This window comes from Tenrec ecaudatus, chromosome 2, assembly GCF_050624435.1.
Source record: "Tenrec ecaudatus isolate mTenEca1 chromosome 2, mTenEca1.hap1, whole genome shotgun sequence".
In the NCBI taxonomy this organism is placed as follows: Eukaryota; Metazoa; Chordata; class Mammalia; order Afrosoricida; family Tenrecidae; genus Tenrec; species Tenrec ecaudatus.
The window spans coordinates 196,506,235-196,520,335 of record NC_134531.1 but is presented as its reverse complement, the minus strand read 5'-3'; the positions used below and the strand labels follow the sequence as shown (position 1 = coordinate 196,520,335).

Below are 14,101 nucleotides of genomic sequence, written 5' to 3'. Positions count from 1 at the left end.
TCAGCCTATTCTGATTCCTAGAGCTCCTACAGAACAGAGCACAAGTGCTCCTTAGGGTTTCTGAAGCTATGCCTTTTAATGGGAGCAGACAGCTTCGTCTTTCTCCCACAGAACAGCTAGTGAGTTGGAACTACTAACCCTGTGGTAAGCAGCCAACGCCAACTCCACTATACCATCAGGGATCATTTCATACATACACACACAAGGGGCCTTCAAAAAGTTCATGAAAAACGTTATTGAGAATATGGAATTTTTCCATGAACTTTCTGAAGTTCTCTTGTATGCTATAAAAAGAGTTTCAATTAGTCAAAATTCACTGCACTTCAATGAATTTATGAAACAAACCAAGAAAACAATAAATTGAGGAAAATCCTTATCTGGGGATCAGAAACTAAAAAACTATGGATGCAAAACTTGTGGGGAAATCTTCAAGGAGCTGTCAGCCCACACTTAACATCAGGTAAATTATCAGGGAGAGAAAATTACATATTCGATGAGTAAAACACTCCTCTGGGAGTCATGCTTTTGATATACATCAGATCATTCAAAAATGGAGAAAAGTTTACAAATGCGTTAAATATGAGGCGACTTGTTCATGGAAGATGGAACTAAGAGATTGTCACATCTTTAGTACTAGAGACGGCAACCCCACCCTCTACATAAGATGGTTCGTGTTGTAGACATAATCAAGAGTGAGAAAACAAGCCACTCGGAACTCATACAGGAGAGGATTCTAAGAAGCCCTCAAGAGTAAAGCCTTGATTGAAGGCTAGAAGTGTGTCTCCAACTCGGCCACCTCCAGGGCGCCGTTGCTTGAGCTTCGACCAGAGTGTACATACAGTCTCTCGCTAGTGGTGAGACCCTCTCAGTGGCTATTGCCCACCAAGATTAGGAAGCCTGATCTGCAGTGAGGAATCGTGAAATTAACATACACACAAAAGTAGGGGTAAACGTGCTGCATGCATCCCCTTTTTCTCTGAGGCGCAGACCCCTGCATGCTCGGTGTGCCCTTCCTGGACTCCCTGGACTCCAGGAAGTGGAGGGAAGCAAAGAGAAGCCGGCGCAGCAAGTCCTGTCCATCCCACACCGCGCTACTTGTCCTCCGTGCCCTCGCTTTTAGGCGGGGCTGCAATTGTGGAGGTTGCTTTGAGGCTTCGCTTCCGCTTCTGCACATTCTGTTCTGGGTGAAAGAGGATGACGTAGGTTTTCGGGACGTAGAGCATGCCAAGGGACACTGATGCACTGAGGCTCAAGGACACAGTCAGTGTAGTTGTCTGGATGTAGATCTAAGTCATGGGAGAAGGGACGAGATAGGTCTCAGGCCTATGCTCTGCACAGCCCCTCCAGTTCTGCTGCCACATCAACTAGAGGTGACTATGTTAGCTGGGGAAGGTGGGTTATGATGACCACTTAGGAAAAGACAGCAGCAAAGGCAAAAGACCTGGTGGGATTAAGAGCCTGGTGGTGGTTACGGTGTGCCTTTGGTGCGGAAAGTAAGGAGGATGGTGACGTTGGACTGAACGAACAAGTAATTACAGGTAGAAAGGAAGGAATTAATAGGGAGACCTGGAAAAATTATCTGTAAGCCTAAAATAATCTAGGGCTTATGAGTGAATATGTTTTCAAATACACAAATGAGTGAATTCATCAATGAGTAAAGGAGCAAATGCGCAAATGAATTAAACAGATGAAAAAAATAAATGTTCTACCAAAGATATATGAGCGAATGACTAAATTAATGTTTAAGCAAGTGAACCAAAATGGATTAATGGGAGGACAAATAAAATATATGAAAAATAATACAAAACAAGTTAGTGGATGGATAGGAGAGTGGATGAGTCAATGGATGAGGTAACAAAGGAATTGGGGAATGACTGAGTGGAGAAGCAGAGGGATATTAGAAAAACAATGAGTGAACTAGGATTCAAATACACAAATAAGTCAACGGAGCAAGCAACCAGCAAAGAATCAAGCATCCAAATGGATGGCTCAGCTCTTGGAACAATTAGGCCCAAGACAGACAGGAAACAAATGAGGTGGCCAAACCTCCTGGGGGGCCCCAGATTACCTTTTCAGCTGATTGGGCAGTGCCAAAGAATATAGGCACAAAAGCCAGCCAGATGATGCAGGTGGTGTACATGGTGAAGCCGATGGGTTTGGCCTCGTTGAAGGTCTCTGGCACACCACGGGCCTTGATGGCATACACCGTGCACGTAACCATGAGAACAAGGCTGTAGCACAGGCAGCCGATGAGGGAGAGATCGGACATGTCACACTTGAGCACCCCTCGGGCCTGCTCTGGATCCACTGTCCGCTGCTCTTCATAGTCGATCACACTGTGTGGAGGCTGGGCCCCCATCCACGCCACCACTCCCAGCACCTGTGGGAACCAATGTCATATCCTAAACATGGCCTCCGCCAGGAGTTAACCCACTTAGTTAGATTTCCAGCAGAATAAGATTCCCCTAAAATCCCCGCCTAAATTGTAGTCTCGGGCCTGATCAAAGCACCATAAAGAAGGGAGGGAAGTCCTGGTGATGGGGAATTGCCTAAGCAGAGGTCTGGTCCACAGCCTAGCCGAGAGAAGGGGCTGTGGTGGAGGTATGATTAGCAATGTCCGGTCTAGTTCAGTCTAAGGCAGCTTGACATCATTTTCCTTTTCCTGTGTTCTACCCATTACCGCCACCATGTCCCAAGCAGACTATGTAATTAAGAACACTTCTCCAGGCCCCGGTTTCTCCAGCTAGAGAGGACAGAGCCTCAGAATCCTCAGAATGTTGTGGTGAGGACAAAGCGCCAACTCGGGGGGTTAGGTGGTACGTGTCTACATACAAACAGCCAGCTTCTGAAGAGATGTCCTCTGTGCTTCTCTTCAAAGGCTAGGCAGCATCATTAGCTTCTCAGCAGATGTGAGCCCATGCAAATGGAATCACTTCAAAATTCAAACATACTACCAAAACCAGTTGCCACGGAGCGGATTGGACTCGTGACAACTCCATGTATGTCAGAGGAGAAAGGTGGTCCTTTTTCAGGAGACTGATAAACTCTTCTTCAGAGCCACCTCTGGGTAGCTTGGCACCACCACCCTGTAGGCTAGTAGCGGAGTGCTTAAATGTTTGTGACCCGCAGGGACTCCTGCTTGTTGTTAACATCATGCAAATCTCATTTCGGAGGACCCCAGTCCTCCCCTCAATCCAGAGAACTGCTGAGTAAAATGGTGAGTGAATGCGTTGTGATACTCAAAGAAACATCCCAGACAAAGGAAACAGAGGTATTTGATAAGGGTGAGACCGTGAGCGGTATCCGTGCCAGACACAGACGCTAAGGGAAGGTGTAAGGTCTCGATTCTCCAAAGCGGCAGTTCTAGTCTGCATAAGCTTGGGTCAGTAACGACTCAATGGCAGTGGGTTTTAGTTTGGCCCTAGAGGCACACTGTTATGTGTGTGTGCAGCCCCGGTGGTGTAGTGGTTACACGTTGGGGTGCTAGCCACAGGTCAGCAGTTCTAAACCACGAGCTGCTGCTCATCAGGAGAAATAGGTGAGATACTGTCTTGGAAACCTACGGGGCCAGTTCTACCCTGACCTATAAGGTCAGTAGGTGTAACAATAGATGCGTGGCAGCGAGTTTGGGTTTGTTTGTGGTGGTTTGTTGGTTTTGTTTTGGGGGGTGGGGGATAAGGGGAAGCCATAAAGGCAACAACTCCGTTGACTGCTACATGAGCAAGGAGTGAAATAAGACCCCCATCTGCTGGCTAGGTGGCGCTGTCGGGTCAGCATCGGATAGCTAAGCACAAAGTCTGCAGCTCAAACCACAGGGAGAAAGATGAGGCTATGGATAAGGTGACCGGACTTTAACACCGGTAAGCGGGACACCATTGATAAAATGCATATCCTGGCGAAATAGCTGACTCAGCTCCCCCAAAGATGGACCTCCGAAATCCGAGAATAGACTCAGTAGCAGTAGGTTTGGCATTCAGGTTCTCTCTCACTGGCTTAAAAGGCTGAAAGAAAGTTCCTCTTAAGAAGACTGGAGATTGAGAGGGAAAGTTCCCCGTGAGAAACAAAAATCAGCTCTGGTGCACCGAACTGATGACCAAAAGGCATCGCACCTATTTTGGCAACCCAGGTAAGTGATTAAAGTTCAGCATCCAGTGCGTCATAGACATGAGCTGTGGAATTAGATGTTCCACTTCACAGGAAAAAAACTCATTGCTCTCGGTGCCTCTCATCGAGGAATCACAGTGAACTGGGTGGCAGCAGCTTACTGCCTGGAAGTAGATTATTTGTTAGAGGGAAATTATTTAACCCTTTTCTTTATTTTTTATAAGACCTACATTGTGGAAGAAAGTAGGTAATAAAAACAATGTCCACATTTGACATTAAAAAACTGTCATCGAGTCTGCTCCAGCTCCTAGCAACCCCATAGGAAAAGGGTCTCTGAGAAAGCAAATCTTTCTGGAAGAGCAGAAAGCCTCCGCTTTCTCCTGCAGAGCGACTGCAGCATCCTAACCATAGCCTTGTGTGCAACCCACTGTGCTACCAGGATGCTTTAGAGCCTAACCAGACACCCACAGTTCCCACCTTCCTGGCCTACTTCCCTTCAGAGACTGAAGGTGGAGGGTGTGTCAGCAGAAGGAGAAGAATGACTTCCCTTAAATGAGTCCTTCTCACCCCTGTAAACGGGAGGATCCCATCCTCTGGGCCCATTTTTATGTGAACATGGGAGCCAACATCGAAGAGGGGCTCACTTTAGAAACAGTGTCACCCTGAGTGATGGATGGATTTGAACACAAACACCCCTGTTATGGGTTGAATTTTTCCCCTCAAAAAAGGGATGTTAAAGCAAGCCCTAAATCCTGTATCTGTGAAGACACCCTTGTTTAAAAACAAGCTCTTTGAGGTCGCATCAGAGCATGGTGGGTCCTAGACAGGGCTTTCTACTCCTGAGAAGAGTTAAGTCTTGGAAGCCCATGGGGACAGTTATGTCCTGTCCTATAGGTTTGCTATGAGTTGGCACTAACCTGATGGCAGTGAGTTTGGCTTTCCAATCCACTATAAGTTGTGGTTTAATAAATGAAAAGCAGAGCTGCAGATCCAGAGGGAAGATAGCCATGGGATGTCGGAGACAGAGATGGAGTGATCTATCTACAAGCCAGGGGTTACCAGAGCGGGGAGAGAGAAGTTCTCCTCCAGGAGCTTTCAGAGGAAGCATGGTCCTGGTGATACCCTGGTTTTAGAAGAGCTTCTAGGTCTGTGGACTAGACATGTCTGTTGTGTAAGCCGCTCTCTTTGTGGCGCGTTGTTACAAGAGCCCTAAGAGATTAACCCATCCTCACCCACAGCCTCCAACCCACCCATGCGGCCAACATGGGAGTTCTCGAGGACCCACCTGCACAGATGTGAGGCTGAAGGTAATGACAAGCTGCGACGTGGGGCTGATGAAGGGTGGGGGTGTGACCGAGCGCTTTCCCTGCTCGAAGATCCGGTAGATGCGGTTGGTCTTGGTGAGCAAGGCAGAGTAGCTGAGGGTGGTGCCAAGGCCAAGGAAGAGCCTTCGGGCAGCACAAATGGCGGCCCCGGGCTCTGCGATGAGGAGGAAGGTGATGGCATAGATAAGGAAGATACCCGTGAGCAGCACATAGCTGAGCTCCCGGCCAGACGCCCGCACGATGGGCGTGTTGTTGTGCAGCACAAAGGTGACCACCACCGTGGTCGTTGCCATGATGCCCAACACGGCCAGGAGGAGGGGAGGAGCTGCCCAAGGGGAGGCCCAGGTGAGGCTCACCACAGGCGTGGGGCGGCAGCCCGTGTGGTTGGAAGTGGGCCTCATGTCCCTAGGGCAGGCCTCACACGTGAACTCATCTACCTGGAAGCGGTACCCGTCACAGGCCTCGCAGTGCCAGCAGCAGGGGACGCCCTTCACCATCTTTTTCCTCTCACCTGGCCCACAGGGGAGGCTACACTGAGATGGGGGCACTTCGAGAGAGTCGCCTAACCATTGAAGCGCTTCCACCTAGGACAAGAGCGAGACAGAGCTGTGACTACCCCAGTCCAGAAGGAGCAGGGGGAGGTCGAGGGGTGGGGGAGAAGAGGGGCGGTATCCCATCTCTTGAAGGCCATGCTCTGGGCTACTCACATCCAGCCTGAGGATCTCTGCCCACTGACCCACAGCCTGGTACCCGCCACTGTCCACGCTGCCATTGGCCGCCTGGTACTGGAAGATGTCATAGCGCCCGGGCGCATCTCCATTCTCGTTGAACATCACGGGGGTGCCCGCACTACCTAGGGGAGAGTCTGTCATCCTCAGATGGGCCCCTGCCCATCACAGCCACCTCCTATAGAGGTCATGTGGGCCAACCAGCCCCCAGAAGTCCAACGGCCCAGGCCAGAGGCTGAGCTCGGACCTTGACCAAGGTCTGCAGGATAGCGTGAAATGGCCCCAGTTTGACTCAGTTTATTCCTTTTAAAAGTTTATTTTACCCCCTGTGGTGCCGCTCCAGGGTGATATTAAGAGAGCTTGGACATTTCTTCTTCCTTATACGTGTTATTAGCTCCTCAATCTCTCCTGCCGTGCCCCTAGTAAACTCTGAATACACTTGCTGTCTCTAAAGATTTACATATACAGAATAAGAGATAGTCTTGGAAACCACAGGGGAAGTTCTACCCTGTCCTATAGGGTCACTGAGTCAGAATGGACGTGAGAGAGAGAGAGAGAGAGAGAGAGAGAGAGAGAGAGAGAGAGAGAGAGAGAGAGAGAGAGAGAGAGAGAGAGAGAGAGGAGAGAGAGAGAGGAGAGAGAGAGAGAGAGAGCGCGCGCGCACGCGCGCGCTCTGAGGGGAAAGCCTATAAATGTAGACATGCTCAGTGTACGTGAGCAGCTCTCAGGCTAGCAGCAGTAAAAATTTTTTCAGTGGGTGCCACGGTTTGGCTCAGCCCTTCAGCCCTCATCCTCAGATACCTGCTGTGTCATTCTGCCTCTTCTGTCCCTTCCAACCTAAGTCCTCTCAAGTCCCAAACAGAAATCTGACCCAGGGGCCTTCCCTTCCCCACAGGCATGCTAGCATCCACTTCCCCTTCCTCACAGGAATGCTAGCATCCACTTCCCCTTCCCCACAGGAATGCTAGCATCCACTTCCCCTTCCCCACAGGAATGCTAGCATCCACTTCCCCTTCCCCACAGGAATGCTAGCATCCACTCCCCCTTCCCCACAGGCATGCTAGCATCCACTTCCCCTTCCTCACAGGAATGCTAGCATCCACTTCCCCTTCCCCACAGGCATGTTAGCATCCACTTCCCCGTCCCCACAGGCATGCTAGCATCCACTTCCCCGTCCCCACAGGCATGTTAGCATCCACTTCCCCGTCCCCACAGGCATGCTAGCATCCACTTCCCCTTCCCCACAGTCATGCTAGCATCCACTCCCCCTTCCCCACAGGCATGCTAGCATCCACTTCCCCTTCCTCACAGGCATGCTAGCATCCACTTTGCCATCCCCACAGGCATGTTAGCATCCACTTCCCCTTCCCCACAGGCATGCTAGCATCTACTTCCCCATCCCCACAGGCATGTTAGCATCCACTTCCCCATCCCCACAGGCATGCTAGCATCCACTCACCGTTGAAGCGGACGGCTCGAATATACTGCAGCAGTGTCCTCCCGTCAGTGGGCTCCATGGCTGGACACAGGCCTGTGTGCCCAGGGCAAAGTGCCTGGTGCATGCTGTGGAGGGCGTGGGCAATGGCGTACACAGCATCAATCACAAACTGCACCTTCCCCTCCTGCTCGTAGGTGGAGTCCCGGCCAATTCGTTCTTCGCCTGTCTTAGGGACGCACGACCCCTGAGACCAGGAGCCAGGAGGGATGCCTGGCACCCAGGTACCTGAGCCGGCCCCTACATTTTCCCCCACCACCCTTGCCATTCTGGGCAGCACTCACCTGTGCACTTACGAGGGGAATCATCTGGCTGGGTACCTGAGCTGGTCAGTTTGCAGTTAAAATTTTCTTCCCAGAACTCAGCGAACCAGATGTTGCGGCGGTTGTTCTCCAGAGATCGGGTCGTGAAGTACTGGTCAAACCCTGAGAGAGCAATAAGGAGAGGGGAGGTTCCTCCAGCCCCCACGGCGTCCCTTCCCAGGTGGGATGGGGAGAGGTTAGGAAGGCAGGGCAGGTTTGGTCACAATCCTTAACGTGATGCAATCTTCCAGACCCTTCCTTTCTTGTCACAGCTCCCTGCTAAATGAGAACGCGGCTGCTATTTTGGTAGAACCACAATACAGGTATGGAATTTGGGGAAAACAATTCTTCACCCTGCGCAAGGCTTTTCTTCACAGCGCACACCCTTGAAATACAACTTCAAGAAATATACTCACAGCTCAGACTCAGAAAATCTGAAAATCCTGGGAGGTTTGTGGATTACGGTGCCAATCATTTGTGCTGTGATAAGCTGCCATTCAGTAAGCCTCACTAATGGCAATCCCATGCATGACAGAGCAAGGTGCTGCCTGGTTCTGGGTCCTTCCCATGATAAGTTAGACAAGATCTTTGCGCTCAGTAAGGTTTTCATTGACTGACTTTCAGAAGGAGATCGCTAGTCCACCTTCATCTGAAAGCTCTGCTGAAATCTCGTCGGCACAAAGTAGCATACGAGCCTCCTCTGGCCGACTGCGCATGAGGTGCATGGTCTGGAAATCGCCTGGGTCTTCCATGTGGAAAGTGAGAATTCTAACACGGCACCAACCACACTCACTGCCATTGAGTTGACTCTGACTCGTAGTGACTGTGGGATGCAGGTCCTGTAAGAACTTCCCCTTTGGGTCTCTGAGATTTTAAATCTTTATGCCAGTGGACAGCCTCCTCTTCCACCCAAGGAGAGTCTGTAGCTCACTACACCTCTGGGGCACCTTGTCGCATAGGCAGGAAATGAGTGCACATGGAGGGCAAAGGACAAATAAGGTAGGAGTGACCCCTGCTACTCACCGTCAATAGAAGCCCTTTTGGGCAGGATGGTGATGGCCCCCATGGCCACGTCTTCTAGGTTCAGGATGGGTGCAGTCTTGGATCCCCAGCTGTCTGAGCCCACCCACAGGAAGTGGCCTGTCAGGTTGGCCTGGCGCGCAGCCTCCAGGATCCTCCTGGTAACACAGAGCTGAGGAGTGAGCGAGGGCCCAATCCCTCTCCAAATTATCCCTAGCTATTTCCCATTCCTCTTTAGCTTCCTGTCCCTCCCCACACCGCTCAGAGAAGCCTCTTTGAGAACAAAAATGCGGCATATTTAGGAGACTTCTCAATAAATAACTAACCCTGGTTCTGACCCAAAGACAGACCACATGCTTTGTCCATCATAACGTGCTTCCTGGTGGCCTTTGAAGGAACTCCTTTGAGAACGCTGAGGACACTCAGAAATCCCCCTCCCCCGGATACCCAACCTTCAGTGCCTCCCAAATGGCAGAAGGTCCTCTGCTTGGGAAGGGCCTTTCAGACACCGTCTGTGTTGCCAGGCTCTCTCTCTACAGCCCTCTCTGCTGACACCCACCATTATGCCCAGACTCAGTATCCACAATTCCTTTTATGGATATCCTCTGTAGTGCCCTGGGCTCAGTTTAAACAGCTTAGTCTCTACATATACAGCTGGTCCATGCCCACTCAACCCCAACTCTGGATTATATGACCAGGCAAGTATTTGTGTGCGTTTTCCTGGTTTAGTTGGACAATGTCATCCCAGAGCAGTTTGGGACCATTCTGGGGGACCAGACACAATGATTGGTGCAGGGGGGCTTGAGTAGCTAGGATTAAGTAATATGGAGAGAGGGAAGTGCATATCCGGTGGGTATATACAAGTAAGATGCAGGGCATGCTGGGAGAGACTTCAGAGACCAAAGAATGAACACATGCTGTCCCACCTGATGTCATCCTCGTTGGCAAAGATGATGATGCCACGGGCATTAGGTGTCTCCATAAGTCGCTTGATCACCTTGTTGAATTCTCCAGGCTTTGGTTCCCTGGGGATCTTGATGGATTGTGCAATACAGACGCCCCCTGGGTGCGAGGATGTTTAAGTTAGGCCTTGGTCCCAAACCCACAAGGCCACCACCAGGAGGACTCCTGAGCTTATGATCAGCACGTGTGCTCTGGCAAAGGGCTAAGAGACGTAGACTCTAGCCGAGGCTCCACTGGCCAAGCCACGAGTCCATTAAACCCTTTTTCCTACACATCGCTCTGTCTGCCTGCCAAGCCCTGACCCACTCACAGAGGCCAGTCCAGGCTGACATCCCTGAGGCTGGACATGGACTCTGTGTTCGCACCCTATGACTTCCTGCCCCATCCAGAGCCTGTACCACACCCCCCTGCAGACTCCTTGGTACCTCAGACAGCTCTCTCCCCCTATCCAACCACTCACCAGCCTCCCGGGAGATCTGCACAAAGGCCTCAACCCCACTCTCGCCATAGTTGCCCTCAGAGGCCAGTGTGGACACGTAGTTCCATCCGAGGGCTCGCACAATGTCCACCATGGCCTGGGCCTGGTAGGAGTCTGGTGGCACCACGCGGGAGAAGAAGTCATAGCGTGTGGGATCGCTGAGCTCTGGGGCTGTGGAGGCATAGCTGATCTGGGGGATCTGGGGGAGTGAAGAACACCTGGGCTGTGGATAAAGGGCCAGTACTGGCCCCATGGAGGAAGGACTTTCAGGAGCCAGGACATGGATGGAGACATGAAAGATAAGGGGTAGAGAGCTGTAACCACATGGAAGGGTCAGAAGATGAAGACATCTGGTGCAATATGGAGATGTGAGGTGCTGGGGAAAGGTCAAGGTCACCATATACAGCTGTGCATCTTGTGTCCTAAACACGAACTCCTGGCCATGGGGAAGAAGGAGCTGGAATCCAATCTGTAGCCAATCCATCTGCTGTATTCTTGTCAGCTCCAGAAGAAGGCATGTTTTCCCTAATTACGCAAAGGGATGGTTCGTCCAGGTGGCAGCCGTGGCAGGAGCCGGAGCTTCAGTAGGGAAGTGTCTGGTTCAAGGCTGGAGCTGGGTTTGAATCTGGGTTTATTGGTGTGCATTGGCATGATTAGTAGCGGAAGTGGGGTGAGGTGTCAGCCTGTAGGGGCAGCGGAGAATGGCAACAGAAGAATGAAGAAGTGGCTGACAGAGAGAGGAGGGGGGAATCAGAACCGTGTCAAAGAAAGATGAACTCACATGAAACGGAGAGCAAGAGAGATCTAATGGGAACTGGTGGTCAGAGGTCAAAGGTTCTAGAAGGAACTAGGGCTGCTCTAGAGGAGATAGGATCATTTGAAGCAAGGCAAACTGTGGGGGCAGCATGAGAACGGGGAGCGGGATAGCCCCGGTGGATGAAGGTGGGGGGGAAGCAGAGACAGGAGGAGACCATGGAGAAAGAGCCGAAGAGAGAAAAGCATGAGCGATGAAGGAACAGGGAGCTTCAGTAGGAAGGAGCGAGAAAGGTCACTTGGTGTGGCTTCATTCGTGGATGCCACAGCTCCACTCAAGGAGCCCGGCGCCACGGTGGTGACTCCACAGTTTGGAAGCACCCGCTTCTCCCGCCCGGCCTTGAGAAAGCCTCTCTGGGCTTTCTACTCCCATAAAGAGTTACAGTCTCGGAATCTTAGAAACTCACGGTATAGTTCTACCAGGTTCTATGGGGTCACCATGAGTCGGCATTGACTAGATGGCAGTGAGAGGGTTCCACCGGGCACTCACTCCACGGGCATATGTCCAACAGCAACCTTCGCGTGCAGGCTTAGCTTCCTTTGCACAGATGATGAGACTGACACGAGGGCAAATCAACGACAATGCCCATGATCCCAGTGGCAAGGCTGAGAAAGTACTCAAGACCCTCATGGTTTCTTCTAGAACAGAAATTGTAAAATGGCCCCAGAAGCCAAATCTGGTTCATGGTTGTGTTTTGGCACTGCATGGTGTTTTTAATTTTTGAATTGGTAGCTGATGGCTAAAAATAGAGTTTTACATTGAAATCCTGCTCCGGTCTGGGATCCTGATCTGGACTGAGCCAAACTATAGTGGGACCTGGGCTCACAGGGCCCTGACCTGCTTCACTCCCTGAACAATCCCCACCTGGCCCTTGGAGGCCCTCGGTTTGAGATCCCTGCATTAGACTCAAAGGGGAAGAAACCGGGAGAGCAACAGAAACCAGGCTCTCCGAGTAGGATGGGACAGACAGAGTCTACAGATAGCCAAACAGACACACCCCTTACACACATACATGCCCACAGAGATATACACAGAGTCACATACACGGGAGAACTACACCTCTCTGTATGACATGGTGCCATCCAGAGAACACTGTGTGTGGGGGGGGGGGAGCTGCTGCTGCTACTGGTAGGTGCCCGTGAGTCGGTGCTGACTAGAGCTACCCTGAGTACCCTCCCCTCCCCTCCCTCCATAGAAAGCCGCCTTTCTCCCACGGAGCAGCTGGTGGTTTCAAACCGCTGACCTTGCAGTTAGCAGGCCAACAGGTGGCCCACTCCGCCCTAAGATACATTTTCTTAACTCACACAAGGGGCTGACATCCTGGGGGATATTGGGGCAGAGCAGGGAGCAGGGAGCCCAAGAGGTGAGTGGCTGTCTCTGATTAGGGCCCAGAGAGACAGTTCCTTCAAAACTGCGCTGTCTCTGTGAGAATTAGCAGAGACCCTTTCCGGAAGGACATCCAGGGGACAGGCCACCAGCCCTCCTGCGGGCAAGAGATGCCCAACACCAAAGCCCCCCGGCGGCGCTCACCGCAAACAGGCGCAGCACGTTGGCGACCATGATGGAGACTGAGCTGGCCGAAGCGCCCACCACGGCCACGACGCGCTCGGGGGGCGCGGCGCGCAGCGGAGGGGCGCCCCCAGGGCAGCGCGCGCTGGCCTCGTCGCCGTCGCCGCGGCCGCGGATCAGCGCCTGCACAAAGGTGAGCGCCTGCTCCAGCGCGTACGTGTCCCGAGAGCAGGTGTCCAGCAGCCGCGCGCCCAGGCGCACGCCGGGCAGTAGCGCGGGGTCGGCGTTGACGCGGTCCAGCGCGTACAGCATGGCCTCCAGCCGGTGCACGCCCTGCTCCTTCTTGAGCGGCCCGCACGCCTGCCCCGCCGCGCCGCGCGCGTGCACCGGGAAGAGGCCGCCCAGCGTGAGGCCGCCCGCCAGGCGCACGGAGCCCGCCGGGGCCGCCCGCGCCGCCGGCCACAGCCACAGCCACGCCGCGCTCAGCAGCAGCGCCCGCAGCAGCGGGCGCGGGGCGCGCGGGCACCGGGCCATGGCTTGCAGGCTGCGGAGAGAAGGCGGAGTGGGAGCCTGGGCAGCGCCAGGGCAAAGGCAGAAGGAGGGTGCGTGTATTGGGCGGGGGTGGGGGGGTGGGAGGGAGGTGGAAGGTGGGCGTGAGATGTCCGCCAAGCATTCGTTCTGGGGATTAAATGGGATCTCCACTCGGCCAGAACCTCTGGACCCTGTTACCTGAGTTCCAGACTAGCACCTTGAACCTTATGGCACGCCCCTGCCTGGCCCCTGTCTCAGCTCTACCAGTCTAGTGGGCCCTTTCCCGGACAGCCCTGGGCCCTCTTGCTCCAAGTCCATCCCCAGAGTATCCTCGGTGGCCAGACTCACCTGCTCCTGCCTGTCTGTTCGGTGCAAGTGTGTGACAGATGCTGAGGGACTGAGCCAGGGAGGATTTCAGGATTCTAGGGAGGGGATGAGAGGCAGTCTGGAGAGCAGAGACCCCTTGGGTGCAGAGCCGAACTGGTGTCCCTGCCCAGGCTCCTGTCACTCTCCTGAATCTCCTTCCTTCTTCTAATCCTCACGTCCATTTCTTTGCTCTTCGTGTCTTTGGATGCATGTGGGACACTGGCATATTTCCCTTGGGGACTCTCAGCTTCTAACATGCACACTTTGTCATGGTGTCCCTCTCCTGCCATCTCTTAGTCTGTGGCTGTTTTCTCTCCCTCTCATCCCATCTCTGCTTGGTGCCTTCTCACTGTGTCAAGTCCTTTCTTCGTCTCTCTGTCTTTTCCTGTCTCTCCCTCCCTGTTTCCTGACACCATCTTGATTCCACAATCTTGATTAACCTATGTCTACGTGAAACGTTCTCCTC

General features: G+C 52.7%; 1 protein-coding gene across 1 annotated transcript; it reads right to left on the bottom strand.

Annotated features, from left to right (window-relative positions):
• Positions 1-1,091: 1,091 nt before the first annotated feature.
• GRM6 (glutamate metabotropic receptor 6) lies at positions 1,092-13,272 on the bottom strand. Its single transcript, XM_075542758.1, has 10 exons — positions 12,760-13,272; positions 10,398-10,614; positions 9,901-10,036; positions 8,978-9,132; positions 7,937-8,077; positions 7,617-7,817; positions 6,137-6,282; positions 5,390-6,013; positions 2,069-2,380; positions 1,092-1,286 (listed from the first exon to the last, which is right to left on the bottom strand). Exons 1-10 carry the CDS (start codon positions 13,270-13,272, stop codon positions 1,092-1,094), a joined length of 2,640 nt encoding a protein of 879 aa, XP_075398873.1.
• Positions 13,273-14,101: the final 829 nt, after the last annotated feature.